This window comes from Nycticebus coucang, chromosome 8, assembly GCF_027406575.1.
Source record: "Nycticebus coucang isolate mNycCou1 chromosome 8, mNycCou1.pri, whole genome shotgun sequence".
Taxonomy (NCBI): domain Eukaryota; kingdom Metazoa; phylum Chordata; class Mammalia; order Primates; family Lorisidae; genus Nycticebus; species Nycticebus coucang.
In genome coordinates, this window is record NC_069787.1 from 29,208,331 (window position 1) to 29,222,828 (window position 14,498).

General features: G+C 41.3%; 2 protein-coding genes across 6 annotated transcripts in view; both read left to right on the forward strand.

Moving 5' to 3' along the window:
- TMF1 (TATA element modulatory factor 1) overlaps positions 1–4,978 on the forward strand; it is a 63,687-nt gene extending 58,709 nt beyond the window's left edge. Inside the window, exon 17 of one of the 2 annotated variants that reach the window (XM_053599241.1) lies at positions 4,398–4,976. In XM_053599241.1, the coding sequence (XP_053455216.1) occupies positions 4,398–4,577 (180 nt within the window). In that variant the 3' untranslated portion in view covers positions 4,578–4,976. Of the gene's footprint in view, positions 1–4,397 lie in introns of both variants that reach the window. The other variant, XM_053599243.1, reaches the window with a different exon arrangement.
- Positions 4,979–6,388: 1,410 nt separating this feature from the next.
- EOGT (EGF domain specific O-linked N-acetylglucosamine transferase) overlaps positions 6,389–14,498 on the forward strand; it is a 43,905-nt gene continuing 35,795 nt past the window's right edge. The window contains exons 1-3 of one of the 4 annotated variants that reach the window (XM_053599245.1): positions 6,389–7,598; positions 7,896–8,118; positions 8,799–8,855. The gene's annotated coding sequence lies outside the window, so the exon portion shown is untranslated. Of the gene's footprint in view, positions 8,119–8,798; positions 8,856–14,498 lie in introns of all 4 variants that reach the window. The other 3 variants (XM_053599244.1, XM_053599246.1, XM_053599247.1) reach the window with 3 other exon arrangements.

Genomic DNA, 14,498 nt, shown 5'->3' on the forward strand with positions numbered 1-14,498 from the left:
CCATGGCTTAATGGGGGTATTAGATAATAAATGGTGTGCATACCTATTCTATTTTTAAAAATTCAGGAACACGTATAATGTTCCCAAGAACTCTGGAAAAGGAATTGTGTACCTGAACTTATCTTCAAGTCAGGCTTGTAAAGTCAATAACATTATCACCTTATTTTTAACATGAAGGAAGGTCAAATAACTTGCTCAAGGTCATTTGGCAAGTAAATGGCAAAGCTGAGATTCTAATTTGTGCGGTTTGGCTCCAGAGTCCATGCTGTGAACCATTAATTTTATGGTACAACTTTTCTTATTGCTTTTCTTTAAAATCATAAGTATATAGATCAACTATAGCATAAGATCAACGTTAGCCAAATTTTATTCACTTAAACTTCCAATACCTTTAATTATGGAAATAGTTGGATATAGGATAGAGCCAGTAAACTATAGAGTCCGCTGATCGGTCAGCATTTTGCTAATATGCTTTTATATAAACTATCCAAAATCTCAATATGTGAGCAGCAGACTTATAACACATTTAGCAAACTTGAATGCATTGTAAAAATTCTGATTATAGAGCGGTGCCTGTGGCATGGTGGGGTGTCGGCCCCATACACTGAGGGTGGCAGGTTCAAACCCGGCCCCGGCCAAACTGCAACGAAAAAAATAGCCCAGCGTCATGGCGGGTGCTTGTAGTCCAAGCTACTCAGGAGGCTGAGGCCAGAGAATTGCCTAAGCCCAGGAGTTTGAGGTTGCTGTGAGCTGTAACATCACAGCACTCTACCAAGGGTGATAAAGTGAGACTCAAGTCTCTAAAAAAAAAAAAATTCTGAAATTACATTTCAAACATAGGCAACTTCAGCAGTGTTCAGTAGTTACAGCCCATTTTATTTCATTTATACCTCACTTTGGTGCTTTTGAATCCTTAACTATTTTGAAGTGAACTTCAGATACATGATTTGATTGATCATATTTATATAAGTACCTGTAATATTTAAGGTCTTAGAAAATCTCAATGTCATCACACCTAAAAAAAAGTAACTTAAGTCCTATGTCGCTGGATATCCTGTTGTCTTAAATTCATTTTTAAAGTTTGTTAGCTTAAATCAAGATCCAAATAGGGGTTACTCATTGTAATTGATTTGTGTCTTAAGTCTCTTTCAATCTATGCATTCCCTCTTACATCTATCTTTTTCTTTTCTCTAATCCTTTTTTTAAATTTAAATTTTATTTTTAAAATTTTATTTATTTTAGACAGGGTCTCATTCTGTTTCCTGTGCTGGAATGCAGTGATGTCCTCATAGCTCACTGCAGTCTCAGACTACTAGGCTCAAGAGATCTTCTCTCAACCTTCCAAGTAACTGTAGGCCATCATGTCCTGCTAACTTTACTGATTTTTATAGATACGGGCTCCTGCTCTTGCTCAGGCTGGTCTCAAACCCCTGGCCTCAAGTGATGGTCCCAAATGTCTTTTTCTTGTTTTATAGTTTCTGTGAAATTTTCTTGTTTGTAAAAGACTGGATCGTTTGTCTTGTAGATCGTTTGTCAACCAAGTGGTTGTTAGGTTGATTGTGTGTTTGTTGTAAGTTAGTATGTTCTGCCTCCTGTATTTATCTAAAGACAATTATTTTTTGGTAAAAATACTTAATTAGAGGGCAGCGCCTGTGGCTCAAGGAGTTGGGCATCAGCCCCATATACCAGGGGTGGCAGGTTCAAGCCCAGCCCTGGCCAAAACTGCAAAAATAATAATAATTAGGTGGAAGTTCCAGAATCCTTTGATATGAGCCTAATAGCCCTTGATTGCTCCCCTGCTTCCTGATGTAAGATATTTCACACTTAGCTTATCTTATACATTGTGCCCAGATTGAAGACCGTCCATTTTTCTATGGAATTTATGTTTTTTCTAATGGGAAATGGTTTGTATCTGCAAAGAATACTTCTTGCTACTAGGTAGGTTGTTTCTCAGCCTTTTTCTCTTTGCTTTCTTTTTTTTTTTTTTATTAACCTTTTCATTTTCTTCAGTTAACAGATAGCAAACATAGAAGGGGAAGAGACTAAGAGAAGGGGGGAAAGTATACATATATGAAATCCACATAGAATATGATTACCTTTTGGATTTATTTAAAATATGTATGTGTGCATTATTAAAGAAATTTATGTATTTATTTATTTGTTTATTTTTTTGAGACAGAGTCTCACTTTCTGACCTAGGTAGAGTGCTGTGGCATCACAGCTCACAGCAACCTCAAACTCTTGGGCTCAAGTGATTCTCTTGCCTCAGCCTCCCAAGTAGCTGGGACTATAGGTGCCCGCCACAACGCCTGGCTATTTTTAGAGATGAGGTCTCGCTCTGGCTTAGACTGGTCTCAAACTAGTGAGCTCAGTAAACCCACCTGTCTTGGCCTCCCAGAATGCTAGGATAGAGAAAAATTTTAAATTTTCTGAGCAGGGTGGCTCACCTGTAATGGGCCTCCCATGGTGGCCCAACATCCTGGCAGGCCCAGGCGGGAAGATCACTTGAGGTCAGGAGTTTGAGACTGGCCTGGGCAACATAGCAAGACCTTGTGTTTATAAAAACTAAAAACAAATTAGCTAAGTGAGGTGATGTGCGCTTGTACTAACTACTAGCTCTCAAGCAGCTGAGAAAGGGGGATAGCTTGAGCCCAGGAATTTGAGGTTATAGTGAGCTATGATTGCACCACTACATTCTAACCTGGGTGACAGAATGAGACACTATCTTTAAGAACAAAACAAAAAAATAATTGTTATAAAAATAAAACTTAAAATTGAATATCCCAAAGGAAGCCTGGCAATCCTTTTAATTCTTTCTAGAATTTATAGAATATATAATCTATATAAATAATATGGAATAATGTATAAATTCCTTTAACATTTTAGAACTATAAGGAGCAAAATGAATTTTTTTTTTTGAGACAGTCTCATTATGTCACCCTCAGAGTGCTGTGGTGTCACAGCTCACAGCAACCTCAAACTCTAGGGCTCAAGCAATTCTCTTGCCTCAGCCTCCCTAGTAGTTGAGTCTATAGGCACCCAGCCATTTCCTTGTTGCAGTTGTCATTGTTGTTTAGCAGGCTTGGGCTGGGCTCAAACCTGCCAGCCTCAGTGCATGTGGCTAGCACTGTAACCACTGTGCTATGGGCTCCGAGCCCAGAATGAATTTTTTTATTCCAGTCTGTACTGTTACAAGCCACAGAAATGGCTCATCCACAATATCATAACCTAGTTAGTGACTAAGCAGGTCTGACTTCTGGGCAGGGATTCTTCACTGCACTTAATTGGAAATTCAGGAAATGCATTTTCTATGAATAAAAAATACTGAGTACTCAAACAAAACCCAGTGTGTTACCTAAATGAGGTAGTTTGTTGCAGAATGGAAAAAAATAGTTTTCAAAATATGAAAAACGAGTACTAGGTAATGAAAATAGGGAAAACAGACCAGAGAAAAGTATTCAGAGTAAATATCACGCAGGCATAGGAAGAGTACTAGCAGCATCTTGGAAGAGACTAAAAGATTAATACAAGGCCTTTAAACGTGTTTTTTTATTTTACTTTTTTACTTTATTTATTTATTTATTTATTTTTGAGACAGATTCTCACTCTGTTGCCCTAGGTAGAGTGCATCATAGCTCACAAGCAACCTCAGTCTCTTGGGCTCAAGCAATCCTCCTGCCGCAGAGAAGGCCTTAAAAAAAAAAAAAAAAATACGGAAAAAAAATGTCAACTTAAAAGCAAGAAGCTTAAGATAATTTATTTGGGCCAAGCCTGAGGATTGCATCCCAGAAGCAGAGATTCAAGTTACCCTAAATATACACTACCTCTAGGCCTTTTTAATAATGGATCATGTGGGAGAGATTTTTTTTCTAATGAAAAAATAGATTATTAACTCATATTGAGACCTCCAATTGAGATTCAGAACTACAAGATGTTTATATAATCTGACTAGACTTTCATCCATATGATATGTCAAAGATTTCAGTTTCAAAGATACCATCTTCATTACTCTTATCTGGTTTATCTCATAATACCAGCAGTAGCATCAACAATTTGGTTATTGAAAACAGCCTATGGTTTTCTTGTAACTATTTTAGTCCCAAGGAGAAGTACATCCCATTAAGTATGTACAAATTATGTTACCAAGTTAATCAGGATAGTTTCTCTGGGTAATAGGCCACAAATGGATAATATTTAGATTCATTTAGTTTCATTTTACTTTATATTTTCAAGGATTGCTTTTTAAGAATTTATGGTAATTTTATAATGTAATATCTACATGGTTCCAAAGTTACATCTTTGTAAGGTATATGCTGAAAAGTCATTTTCTGTTTTTGCCCCTATACCCAATTTCCTCTTTTTCCCTGTAGGAAGTCATTTTTTTTTTTTTTTTGTAGAGACCAAGTCTCACTGTACCGCCCTTGGTAGAGTGCCATGGCGTCACACAGCTCACAGCAACCTCTAACTCTTGGGCTTACATGATTCTCTTGCCTCAGCCTCCCGAGCAGCTGGGACTACAGGCGCCCGCCACAATGCCCGGCTATTTTTGGTTGCAGTTTGGCCGGGGCTGGGTTTGAACCCGCCACCCTCGGCATATGGGGCTGGCGCCCTACTCACTGAGCCACAGGCGCCGCCCAGGAAGTCATTTTAAATGTTATTTTGTTTGTAAAATAATAATAAAGAAACATATGTGGGTATATATAGTGTGTAAATGTGTACTCAATCTTTCTTAGATAAACAATAGCATAGTATACATCATTTTTTCAACTCAGTAATATATCCCGCAGTATATAAAGATATTTCTCAATTCTTTTATATACCTGCATAGTTTTACATTGTATGAATAAACCATAGTTTAATCTGTCTCCCGTTCTCCTATTGTATAGCCATTTGAGTTTTTTGTTGTTGTTGTTGTTGTTGTTTTTTGAGACAGTCTCACTTTGTCGCCCTCTATAGAATGCCATAGCATCATAGCTCACAGCAACCTCAAACTCTGGGTCTTAAGTTATCCTCTTGCCTCAGCCTCCCAAGTAGCTGGGACTACAGATGCCCACCATGATGCCCAGTTATTTTTTAGAGACAGGGGTCTCACTCCTGCTCCGGTTGGTCTCAAACTCTTGAGCTTAAATGACCCACCCACCTCGGCCTCTCAAAAGTGCTAGGATCACAGGCCTGAGCCACCATACCAAGCCTCATTTGAGCTTATTTTAATATCAGTTGGTAGACAGAACTAAATCTCATGTTCTTAAAATCATACTTTGTTTCCCATAAGTCTGAATGATCACTCAGTATATAGCCATTTAAAATAGTACCATGTAGATGTCAGACCAATTTGAGTGGTTTGTATATCCTTGGAATTAGACTAACCAAGTTTTAGAAACTTTTCTTGTATTATACTTACTTTATATATGTACATATATTTTTTTTTATTTTAGTTTTGAGACAGTCTCTGTCACCCTGGGTAGAGTGCCATGGTCACAGCTCACAGCAACCTCAAACTCCTATACTCAACCAATCCTCTTGCCAAAGCCTCACAAGTAGCTTTGACTGCAGGCACCCACCACAACACCCGGCTAGTTTTTCTGTTTTTAGTAGAGACGGATCTTGCTCTTGCTCAGGCAATCCTCCCAGATGCTAGGATTATAGGTAATAGGCCTATAGGGGTGTGTGTGTGTGTGTGTGTGTTTAATTACATATCACTTTGATACTAAATCAGCTTGTTTAAAATTTTAAACAATGCAATTCACTTTGAATTGTCTAACGAGAAAGCTGCATTTCCTGTATATGACTAAAGCTGGTGGCATATAGGTTGAGAAAGTATTATTTATTTATTTATTTTTATAGAGATGAGGCCTTGCTATGTTGCCCAGGCTGATCTGGAAATCCTGCCCTCAAGCAATCCCCCCAAGTCAGCATTCCAAAGAGCTGGGATTACAGGTATCAGCCACTGTGCCCAGCCAGAGAAAACATTTTTAAAACTCTCTGTCCTTACTGGTACGGCAGGGACAAGGTATAAAATGATAGAGCAGTAGTTCCCTTAAAAGCAAAGTCTTACTTACATAAAGAATAAATGAATTAAAAAGTGTTTTAGAATAATGCTTGGCACATGTTAAATACCATGTTTTTGCTGTTATTTGAAAAAGTATCAGATAATAATCCTATTTTAGCATATCACTAATGGAACTTGATAAGCATCTTAAAAATTATTTAAAAAGCATGTAGGTCTTTGAAACACTTGTTTCCTTGTGATCCATACTACTTAATTCTGATGACTTTATGTGTCTGAGCTTGTTTATTTTGGCGGCATCATCCTTCATTTAATCAGTTCAAGTTGAGTCAGGATTTAATGATCGACTCCACCGTGCTCTAGACAGAATACCAGAACCGAGGGTGGCAAGAATTGAAGACAATGGGAGATAAGCAATCAATTAATTATGGTAACATAAACAAGCAATTCAAATAATTATAAAATAACAAAAGCATAAAAATTAAACTCTGCAGAGTAGCATTTGAACTTGGGATTTACATATAAGTAAAAGTATACTATTTTAAAGTGTGTGTGGACTCCAAAGTATCCTCACCCCCCTCACATAGAGGGTCTTCTGTCAACTACGTTCAGTTCTCAAAATTTAAAGTTACGGTAGCAACCTCTGCTCGAAATATGAAAACAGTAAAAGTTCGGCTCAATGCAAAGCCGAAAAGAGCAAGAGTCAGGTTTTCTACCCACCCTGTCCTAAGGTCCTGTAAGCGCCTAAAGGAGGAAAGGGTTGCTGAGATTGAGATGGCGGTGTGGGTGGGGAGTCCGGCGTCTTTAAGCTGTTTGTCTTTTTAGCTTTTTTAGCTCTGGTTATGAAGCTGGGTCACAGACCGTCACACTACCCTTAGCTGGAGAACGTAAGAAGCCGCAGATGGTGCCTTCCCAGCCCTCTCTGTGCGACCCCCACAGGGTCTGAGTCGCGCCGGCACCCAGCCTCCCCGATGTCGTCCCCGGGTCCTGTCCCAGTGGGTCGAGCCCGCCCCCGGCTGGCCAAGGTGTCCCGGCAGCTCCTTGGCGCCCCCTGGCCCGGCTCTGGCGCCCGAGGTTTCCGGTGAGCAGCATTAGCCGGTTATGACGACTCCCTCCTCCCGAGCCGCAGCCGTCTCCTCCGCCTCCCCGGCTCTCCCGCTCCAGGTGGGATCGCTCGCGCACTCCACGCCACGGGGCGCGAGGCGGGCGTCGGAAGCGGACCCCGGCAGCGGCGCGCCGAGTTCCCGGGAGCCCTCGGCCTCCCGGCCAGCGCTGCGTGGACCCGGTTTCTCAGGCCGGGACCGAGCCACTCCTGGCGCCCCTCCCGGACGCGCCGGGGACTCGTGAGGCCGCGGTGCAGGGTGGCGGGTGGCTCCGGAGATCTCTGCGTCCGGAAGCAGTCCCGGGCGGCGCCTGGGCTCCCCAACCCCCGCGCGGCGTGTTAGCTGCGTCCAGGCGCTGGCCGGCTGACCCCGCCCCGCTGTGCGGTGACTGTTAGCGCAGAGACCTCCACCGCGGCGTCTCAGGCAGCCCTTCCCAAGCCCTGCCTCCTGCCCGCCTAGACACTTGATGGCACCAGGGGCGCCAGCCGGTTAGGAGTCATTCTGACTCTGATGTGTTGATCTTTTTTTTTCATTTGTCCCCTGCCTTCTTCAAACTTTTCCAAGCGCTGTCACAGAAGACCATCTTGTCATCCCCAGATGTCCGCTCTCAACCTAATTTTAAAAGAACTAATTTATTTTCGTATAAATTTATGGGGTACAAATGTAATTTTGTTACAGTGATTTATTGCTTAGTGGCGGGATCAGGACTTTTATATATGTATCACTGGAGTAATATACACTTCATCATCTTTCAGAATGTACTTTTTTCCTCCCTTACTTTTAAGCCTGTGGAAATCTATTAAGGGTACAAGAGCGGAATGAGCCCAGCTGCTTTGTGCTGAAGGAAAAAGTAGCATCGCTGGAAAGCCTTCCCTGAGCTGGAGAAAGGCATCATCCACCCATCCCTGCCGGCCTCGGAGGGGATCAAACACTGGGGGGCTCCTGCCCGGCTCCGAGGTTGTGCTTTTCACACCCCAGCAGCTGCCCTCATCCACCTTATGCAAGTGGGTACGTGCCCTTGGCAGAAGCCAGGTTCTAATGCGTCTGAACAGTCTTCCCATCACCTAAGCGTTTCTTCTTTGGGGATCAGTGAATGTAGGTATGTCCCGAGCTCAGTGGAAGACAAAGGACTTGGGTAACTAAAGGTCGATACTTGGTGATAATGACTTTATTACTGGAAGGAAGAGTCAAAGGACAGGCTGTTTGCCTGTGAACCCTCTAACTTGTGTTTCTCTGTGATTCTGGGAGCAGAATTACCTTGTTTGTTCCTAGGAATGTTTGATCTACTGGCTACCCTGTGGGCCTATACTGGTGGGTGCCTGTATCAAGTGGGCCACCTCCTTCCGGAATGTGGCCTGTACTAGGTTATGTACTGGGTTTTGTACGGGAGTCATGCCTGTAACTTAGCTTTCAGCAGTGTGGTAGTCAGTAAGGAAATGAAAGAGCATCAGAAGCCAGACTGCTGGCTAGAGGTTATCCTATCTTCTCTCTTAAGATTTCTTTTAATTCAAAATATCACCTGGGGCGGTGCCTATGGCTCAATGAGTAGGGCGCTGGCCCCATATACCGAGGGTGGCAGGTTCAAACCCAGCCCCCACCAAACTGCAACAACAACAACAACAAAAATTACCTGAATGATAAATTCTACTGTAGTATCCTTTTCACTTAATGCATTTCATTTCTGACAGGTTTTAAGAGGCCTGAAACATCACAGAAGCTTCTGGGTGGCTCTGAGGATTAAAGAGGTAAGTATTTTAATTCTAAGTAGAGTCATTGGTACTATTAATATGTATTTTTAAATTTTACAAAATGGCTAGCAACTAACTCTTATAAAAATCCCAATTAAAAATAGTAATTCAGATCAGATTTACAGCCAATAACATATTCTTTCAACATACGCTTCAAAACCGTGTAAGTGAAAAATCACTATATTTACTACTCTGGGGAGGAAAATCCCCACTGTTTAGTTACTATGTATGATCTCATGGCTTTGGAACTGGAGGTTTGGTTAAATATAGCAGTTTATTTCTAAAGGTCCCATCATGATAGCTCATAGTCATAGAGTGATTTAGAAAGCTGGCTCGGGCCTGGGGCTCAAGCGGCTAAGGCACCAGCCACATACACCTGAGCTGGCAGGTTCGAATCCCACCCAGCCCGCCAAACAACAATGATGGCTGCAACCGAAAAATAGCTGGGCGTTGTGGCGGGCGCCTATGGTCCCAGCTACTTGGGAGGCGGAGGCATGAGAATCACTTGCGCCTAGAAGTTGGAGGTTGTTGTGAGCTATGGTGCCATGGCACTCTACCCAGGGTGACAGCTTGAGGCTCAAAAAAAAAAAAAAGAAAGCTAGCTTTCCAGTGTGACCCAGTGGACAGCAGACTTTGCTGAGGAACATCTAGCGAGTATGATGGTTCTGTCATCCAGTGGAAAGATGACTTAAAAAAAAAAAGGAAAGATACCACTAAAATGAACAGAGAATGACTTGACTATTGTCTAGAATATAAAAAAGAATTCTGGTCTAAGAGATTTAACCCTTCTGAATTAGAGATGCAACAGTGTTCATGACCATGATCACTTTTCCCAAGGTAAGGCAGGAGAGGGGAGAGTTAGGGGCAGAATCTTTGAAGCACGCCACTTGATTTCACTCCTGGCATTTCTTTTTTTTTTTTTTTTATTGTTGGGGATTCATTGAGGGTACAATAAGCCAGGTTACACTGATTGCAATTGTTAGACAAAGTCCCTCTTGCAATCATGTCTTGCCCCCATAAAGTGTGACACACACCAAGGCCCCACCCCCCTCCCTCCTTCCCTCTTTCTGCTTTTCCTCCCCCCCATAACCTTAATTGTCATTAATTGTCCTCATATCAAAATTGAGTACATAGGATTCATGCTTCTCCATTCTTGTGATGCTTTGCTAACAATAATGTCTTCCACTTCCATCCAGGTTAATACGAAGGATGTAAAGTCTCCATTTTTTTTAATGGCTAAATAGTATTCCACGGTATACATATACCACAGCTTGTTAATCCATTCCTGGGTTGGTGGGCATTTAGGCTGTTTCCACATTTTGGCGATTGTAAATTGAGCTGCAATAAACAGTCTAGTACAAGTGTCCTTATGATAAAAGGATTTTTTTCCTTCTGAGTAGATGCCCAGAAATGGGATTGCAGGATCAAATGGGAGGTCTAGCTTGAGTGCTTTGAGGTTTCTCCATCTTCCTTCCAGAAAGGTTGTACTAGTTTGCAGTCCCACCAGCAGTGTAAAAGTGTTCCCTTCTCTCCACATCCACGCCAGCATCTGCAGTTTTGAGATTTTGTGATGTGGGCCATTCTCGCTGGGGTTAGATGATATCTCAGGCTTGCTTTGATTTGCATTTCTCTAATATATAGAGATGATGAACATTTTTTCATGTGTTTGTTAGCCATTCGTCTTTCATCTTTAGAGAAGGTTCTATTCATGTCTCTTGCCCATTGATATATGGGATTGTTGGCTTTTTTCTTTTTTTTTTTTTGTGATTTTTTTTGGCCGGGGCTGGGTTTGAACCCGCCACCTCCGGCATATGGGACCGGCGCCCTACTCCTTGAGCCACAGGCACCACCCAATTGTTGGCTTTTTTCATGTGGATTATTTTGAGTTCTCTATAGATCCTAGTTATTAAGCTTTTGTCTGATTGAAAATATGCAAATATCCTTTCCCATTGTGTAGGTTGTCTCTTTGCTTTGGTTGTTGTCTCCTTAGCTGTACAGAAGCTTTTCAGTTTAATGAAGTCCCATTTGTTTATTTTTGTTATTGTTGCAATTGCCATGGTAGTCTTCTTCATGAAGTCTTTCCCCAGGCCAATATCTTCCAGTGTTTTTCCTATGCTTTCTTGGAGGATTTTTATTGTTTCATGCCTTAAATTTAAGTCCTTTATCCATTTTGAATCAATTTTTGTGAGTGAGGAAAGGTGTGGGTCCAGTTTCAGTCTTTTACATGTAGACATCCAGTTCTCCCAACACTATTTATTGAATAGGGAGTCTTTCCCTCTAGGTATGTTCTTGTTTGGTTTATCAAAGATTAGGTGGTTGTAAGATGTTAGTTTCATTTCTTGGTTTTCAATTCGATTCCAAGTGTCTATGTCTCTATTTTTGTGCCAGTACCATGCTGTCTTGACCACTACGGCTTTGTAGTACAGACTACAATCTGGTATGCTGATGCCCCCAGCTTTATTTTTATTACTAAGAACTGCTTTAGCTATACGGGGTTTTTTCTGGTTCCATACAAAACACAGAATCATTTTTTTCCTAATCTTAAAAGTATGATGTTGGTATTTTGATAGGAATGGCATTGAATAGGTAGATTGCTTTGGGAAGTATAGACATTTTAACAATGTTGATTCTTCCCATCCATGAGCATGGTATGTTCTTCCATTTGTTAATGTCCTCTGCTATTTCCTTTCTGAGGATTTCATAATTTTCTTTATAGAGGTCCTTCACCTCCTTCGTTAGGTATATTTCTACGTATTTCATTTTCTTTGAAACTATGGTGAAGGGAGTTGTGTCCTTAATTAGCTTCTCATCTTGACTGTTATTGGCGTATACAAAGGCTACTGACTTGTGGACATTGATTTTATATCCTGAAACATTACTGTATTTTTTGATGACTTCTAGGAGTCTTGTGGTTGAGTCTTTGGGGTTCTCTAAGTATAAAATCATGTTGTCAGCAAAGAGGGAGAGTTTGACCTCCTCTGCTCCCATTTGGATTCCCTTTATTTCCTTGTCTTGCCTAATTCTATTGGCTAGAACTTCCAGCACTACGTTGAATAGTAAAGGTGACAGAGGACAACCTTGTCTGGTTCCAGTTCTAAGAGGAAAAGCTTTCAGTTTTACTCCATTCAGTAAAATATTAGCTGTGGGTTTGTCATAGATAGCTTCAATCAGTTTTAGAAATGTGCCACCTATGCCTATACTCTTCCGTGTTCTAATTAGAAAAGGATGCTGGATTTTATCAAATGCTTTTTCTGCATCTATTGAGAGGATCATATGATCTTTATTTTTGCCTTTGTTAATATGGTGGATAACGTTTATGGACTTGCGTATGTTATACCAGCCTTGCATCCCTGGGATGAAGCCTACTTGATCATGATGAATGACTTTTTTGATGATAAGCTGTAATCTATTGGCTAGGATTTTGTTGAGAATTTTTGCATCTATATTCATGAGTGAGATTGGTCTGAAATTCTCCTTTTTGTTTGGGTCTTTTCCTGGTTTTGGTATCAGGTTGATGTTTGCTTCATAGAATGTGTTGGGGAAGATTCCTTCTTCCTCAATTTTTTGGAATAATTTCTGCAGTACAGGAATAAGCTCTTCCTTGAAGGTTTGATAGAATTCTGGTGTGAAGCCATCTGGACCAGGGCATTTTTTGGTTGGAAGATTTTTTATTGTTTCTTTGATCTCAGTGCTTGAAATTGGTCTGTTCAGAAGCTCTATTTCTTCCTGGCTAAGTCTAGGGAGAGGGTGTGATTCCAGAATTGATCCATTTCCTTCACATTGTCAAATTTCTGGGCATAGAGTTTCTGGTAGTATTCAGAGATGATCTCTTGTATCTCTGGGATCAGTTGTTATTTCCCCTTTATCATTTCTGATTGAGGTTACTAGAGATTTTACTTTTCTATCCTGGCATTTCTAAGTCTTAGTTACTAACATCAGGAATTATCCACTAGAATGGAAGCTTCACAATGGCAGTGAGTTTAGTTCACCACTGCCCCTTCATTGCTGCATCCCGGAACACAGTATGTGTTAGCACTCCTGTGCTAATTGTGATTATTATTCTTTATTCAGCAGGCAGGCTCTTGCTCAGAGTCAGTCTATCTCCTTTTTTCTCTCCCTGGCACATTTTCCTCACTCCTCATCATTCAGGTCTCAGCTCAAATGTTAGTTAGGCCCTTATAGGGAAAATTGTGACCTGATCTTTAGCATAAAGCTCACTTTCTGTTTGAGAGACTTAAAGAATCATGAGAATGGCATGTGAGTTGTGTATGTGCAAGAGGTTAGGAAACTGGCCTCTGAGAGAATGTATATGGGAGATGTGGCAATACCAGGCCTAATGGTTGTTAGTAAAGATTCTGTAGATTCCTAAGATCCACGGGTTTTGCAAAAACAAGTTGGAGACATTCTGTCAGACACTTTCTATGTTCCCCCTTTTTAGTGCTGATAAGTAACTTGTAACTACTTTTACTCTGGAGGACTCCTCTCTCAGTTCCTCAGTCCTTGGACCCCTGGACCACCCAGACTTTCTGTCAAGCCTCTTCATTTCTCATGCCAAAATCCCTTCCGGCCCCCTCTCTGCCCCAGGTGGCTTTAAACAGCTATTTAGTGAACACAGAGCGCTGAGAGTGTGCCAGCAACTTTCTAAACACTTTACCAATAATTAACTCATTTAATACACAGTGGCCCTATGAGAAAGGTTTATTATTTCCATTTTACTGGTGGGAAAGCTGAGATGCAGAGAGGTTAAGTAACTTGCTCAAGATCATGCAGGGAAGAAGCTGCAGACTGGGATTTAAACCCAGGTGGTTGGACTTTAAAGTTCAGATTCTTAACTGCCATGCTGTGAACTTTATCATTTTACCTCATTTTATTTCAGGCATCAGAAAACTGGATTATATCAATGCCATCCCCCATTTTTGAAATAAAGTTTTGTTTTGTTTTGTTTTTTGAGACAGACTCTCATTTTGTCACCTCTGAGTCGAGTGCCGTGGTGTCATAGCTCACAGCAACCACAGACTCTTGGGCTCAAGTATTGCCCTTGCCTCAGCCTTCCAGAGATTACAGGCACCTGCCACAACGCTCAGCTATTTTTTTTTTTTGTTTTTGTGTTTTTTGTTTTTTTTGGGGCCAGGGCTGGGTTTGAACCCGCCACCTCTGGCATATGGGACCAGCACCCTACTCCTTGAGCCACGGGTGCCGCCCCACGCTCAGCTATTTTTAGAGACGGGGGTCTGGCTCTAGCTCAGGCTGGTCTTGAGCTTGTGAGCTCAGAAAATCAACTTGCCTTGGCCTCCGGTAGTGCTAGGATTACAGGTGTGAGCACCTGGCCCCTGAAATAAAGTTTTATTGGAACATAACCTCATCCATTCCTTGACAATAACCTTGGCTGTTTTCTGGACAAAGGCATTATTGAGCAATTGTCATAGAGGAAAAAGTTCTAGCAGCCCTTGGTTTATTTGATTCATAGCTGTGTCATCATCTGAAAGTGTTTATTCATTTGATTTTTTCTGTATGACTCTCATACTAGGTCGTATGCTCCATAAGAGCAAGGCTCTCTCTTGTTTTGTTCAGCTCTGTATACCTAGCTCCTAACACAGAGCCTGGCACATAGCAGGTGCACAATAAATATTTGCTTGATAA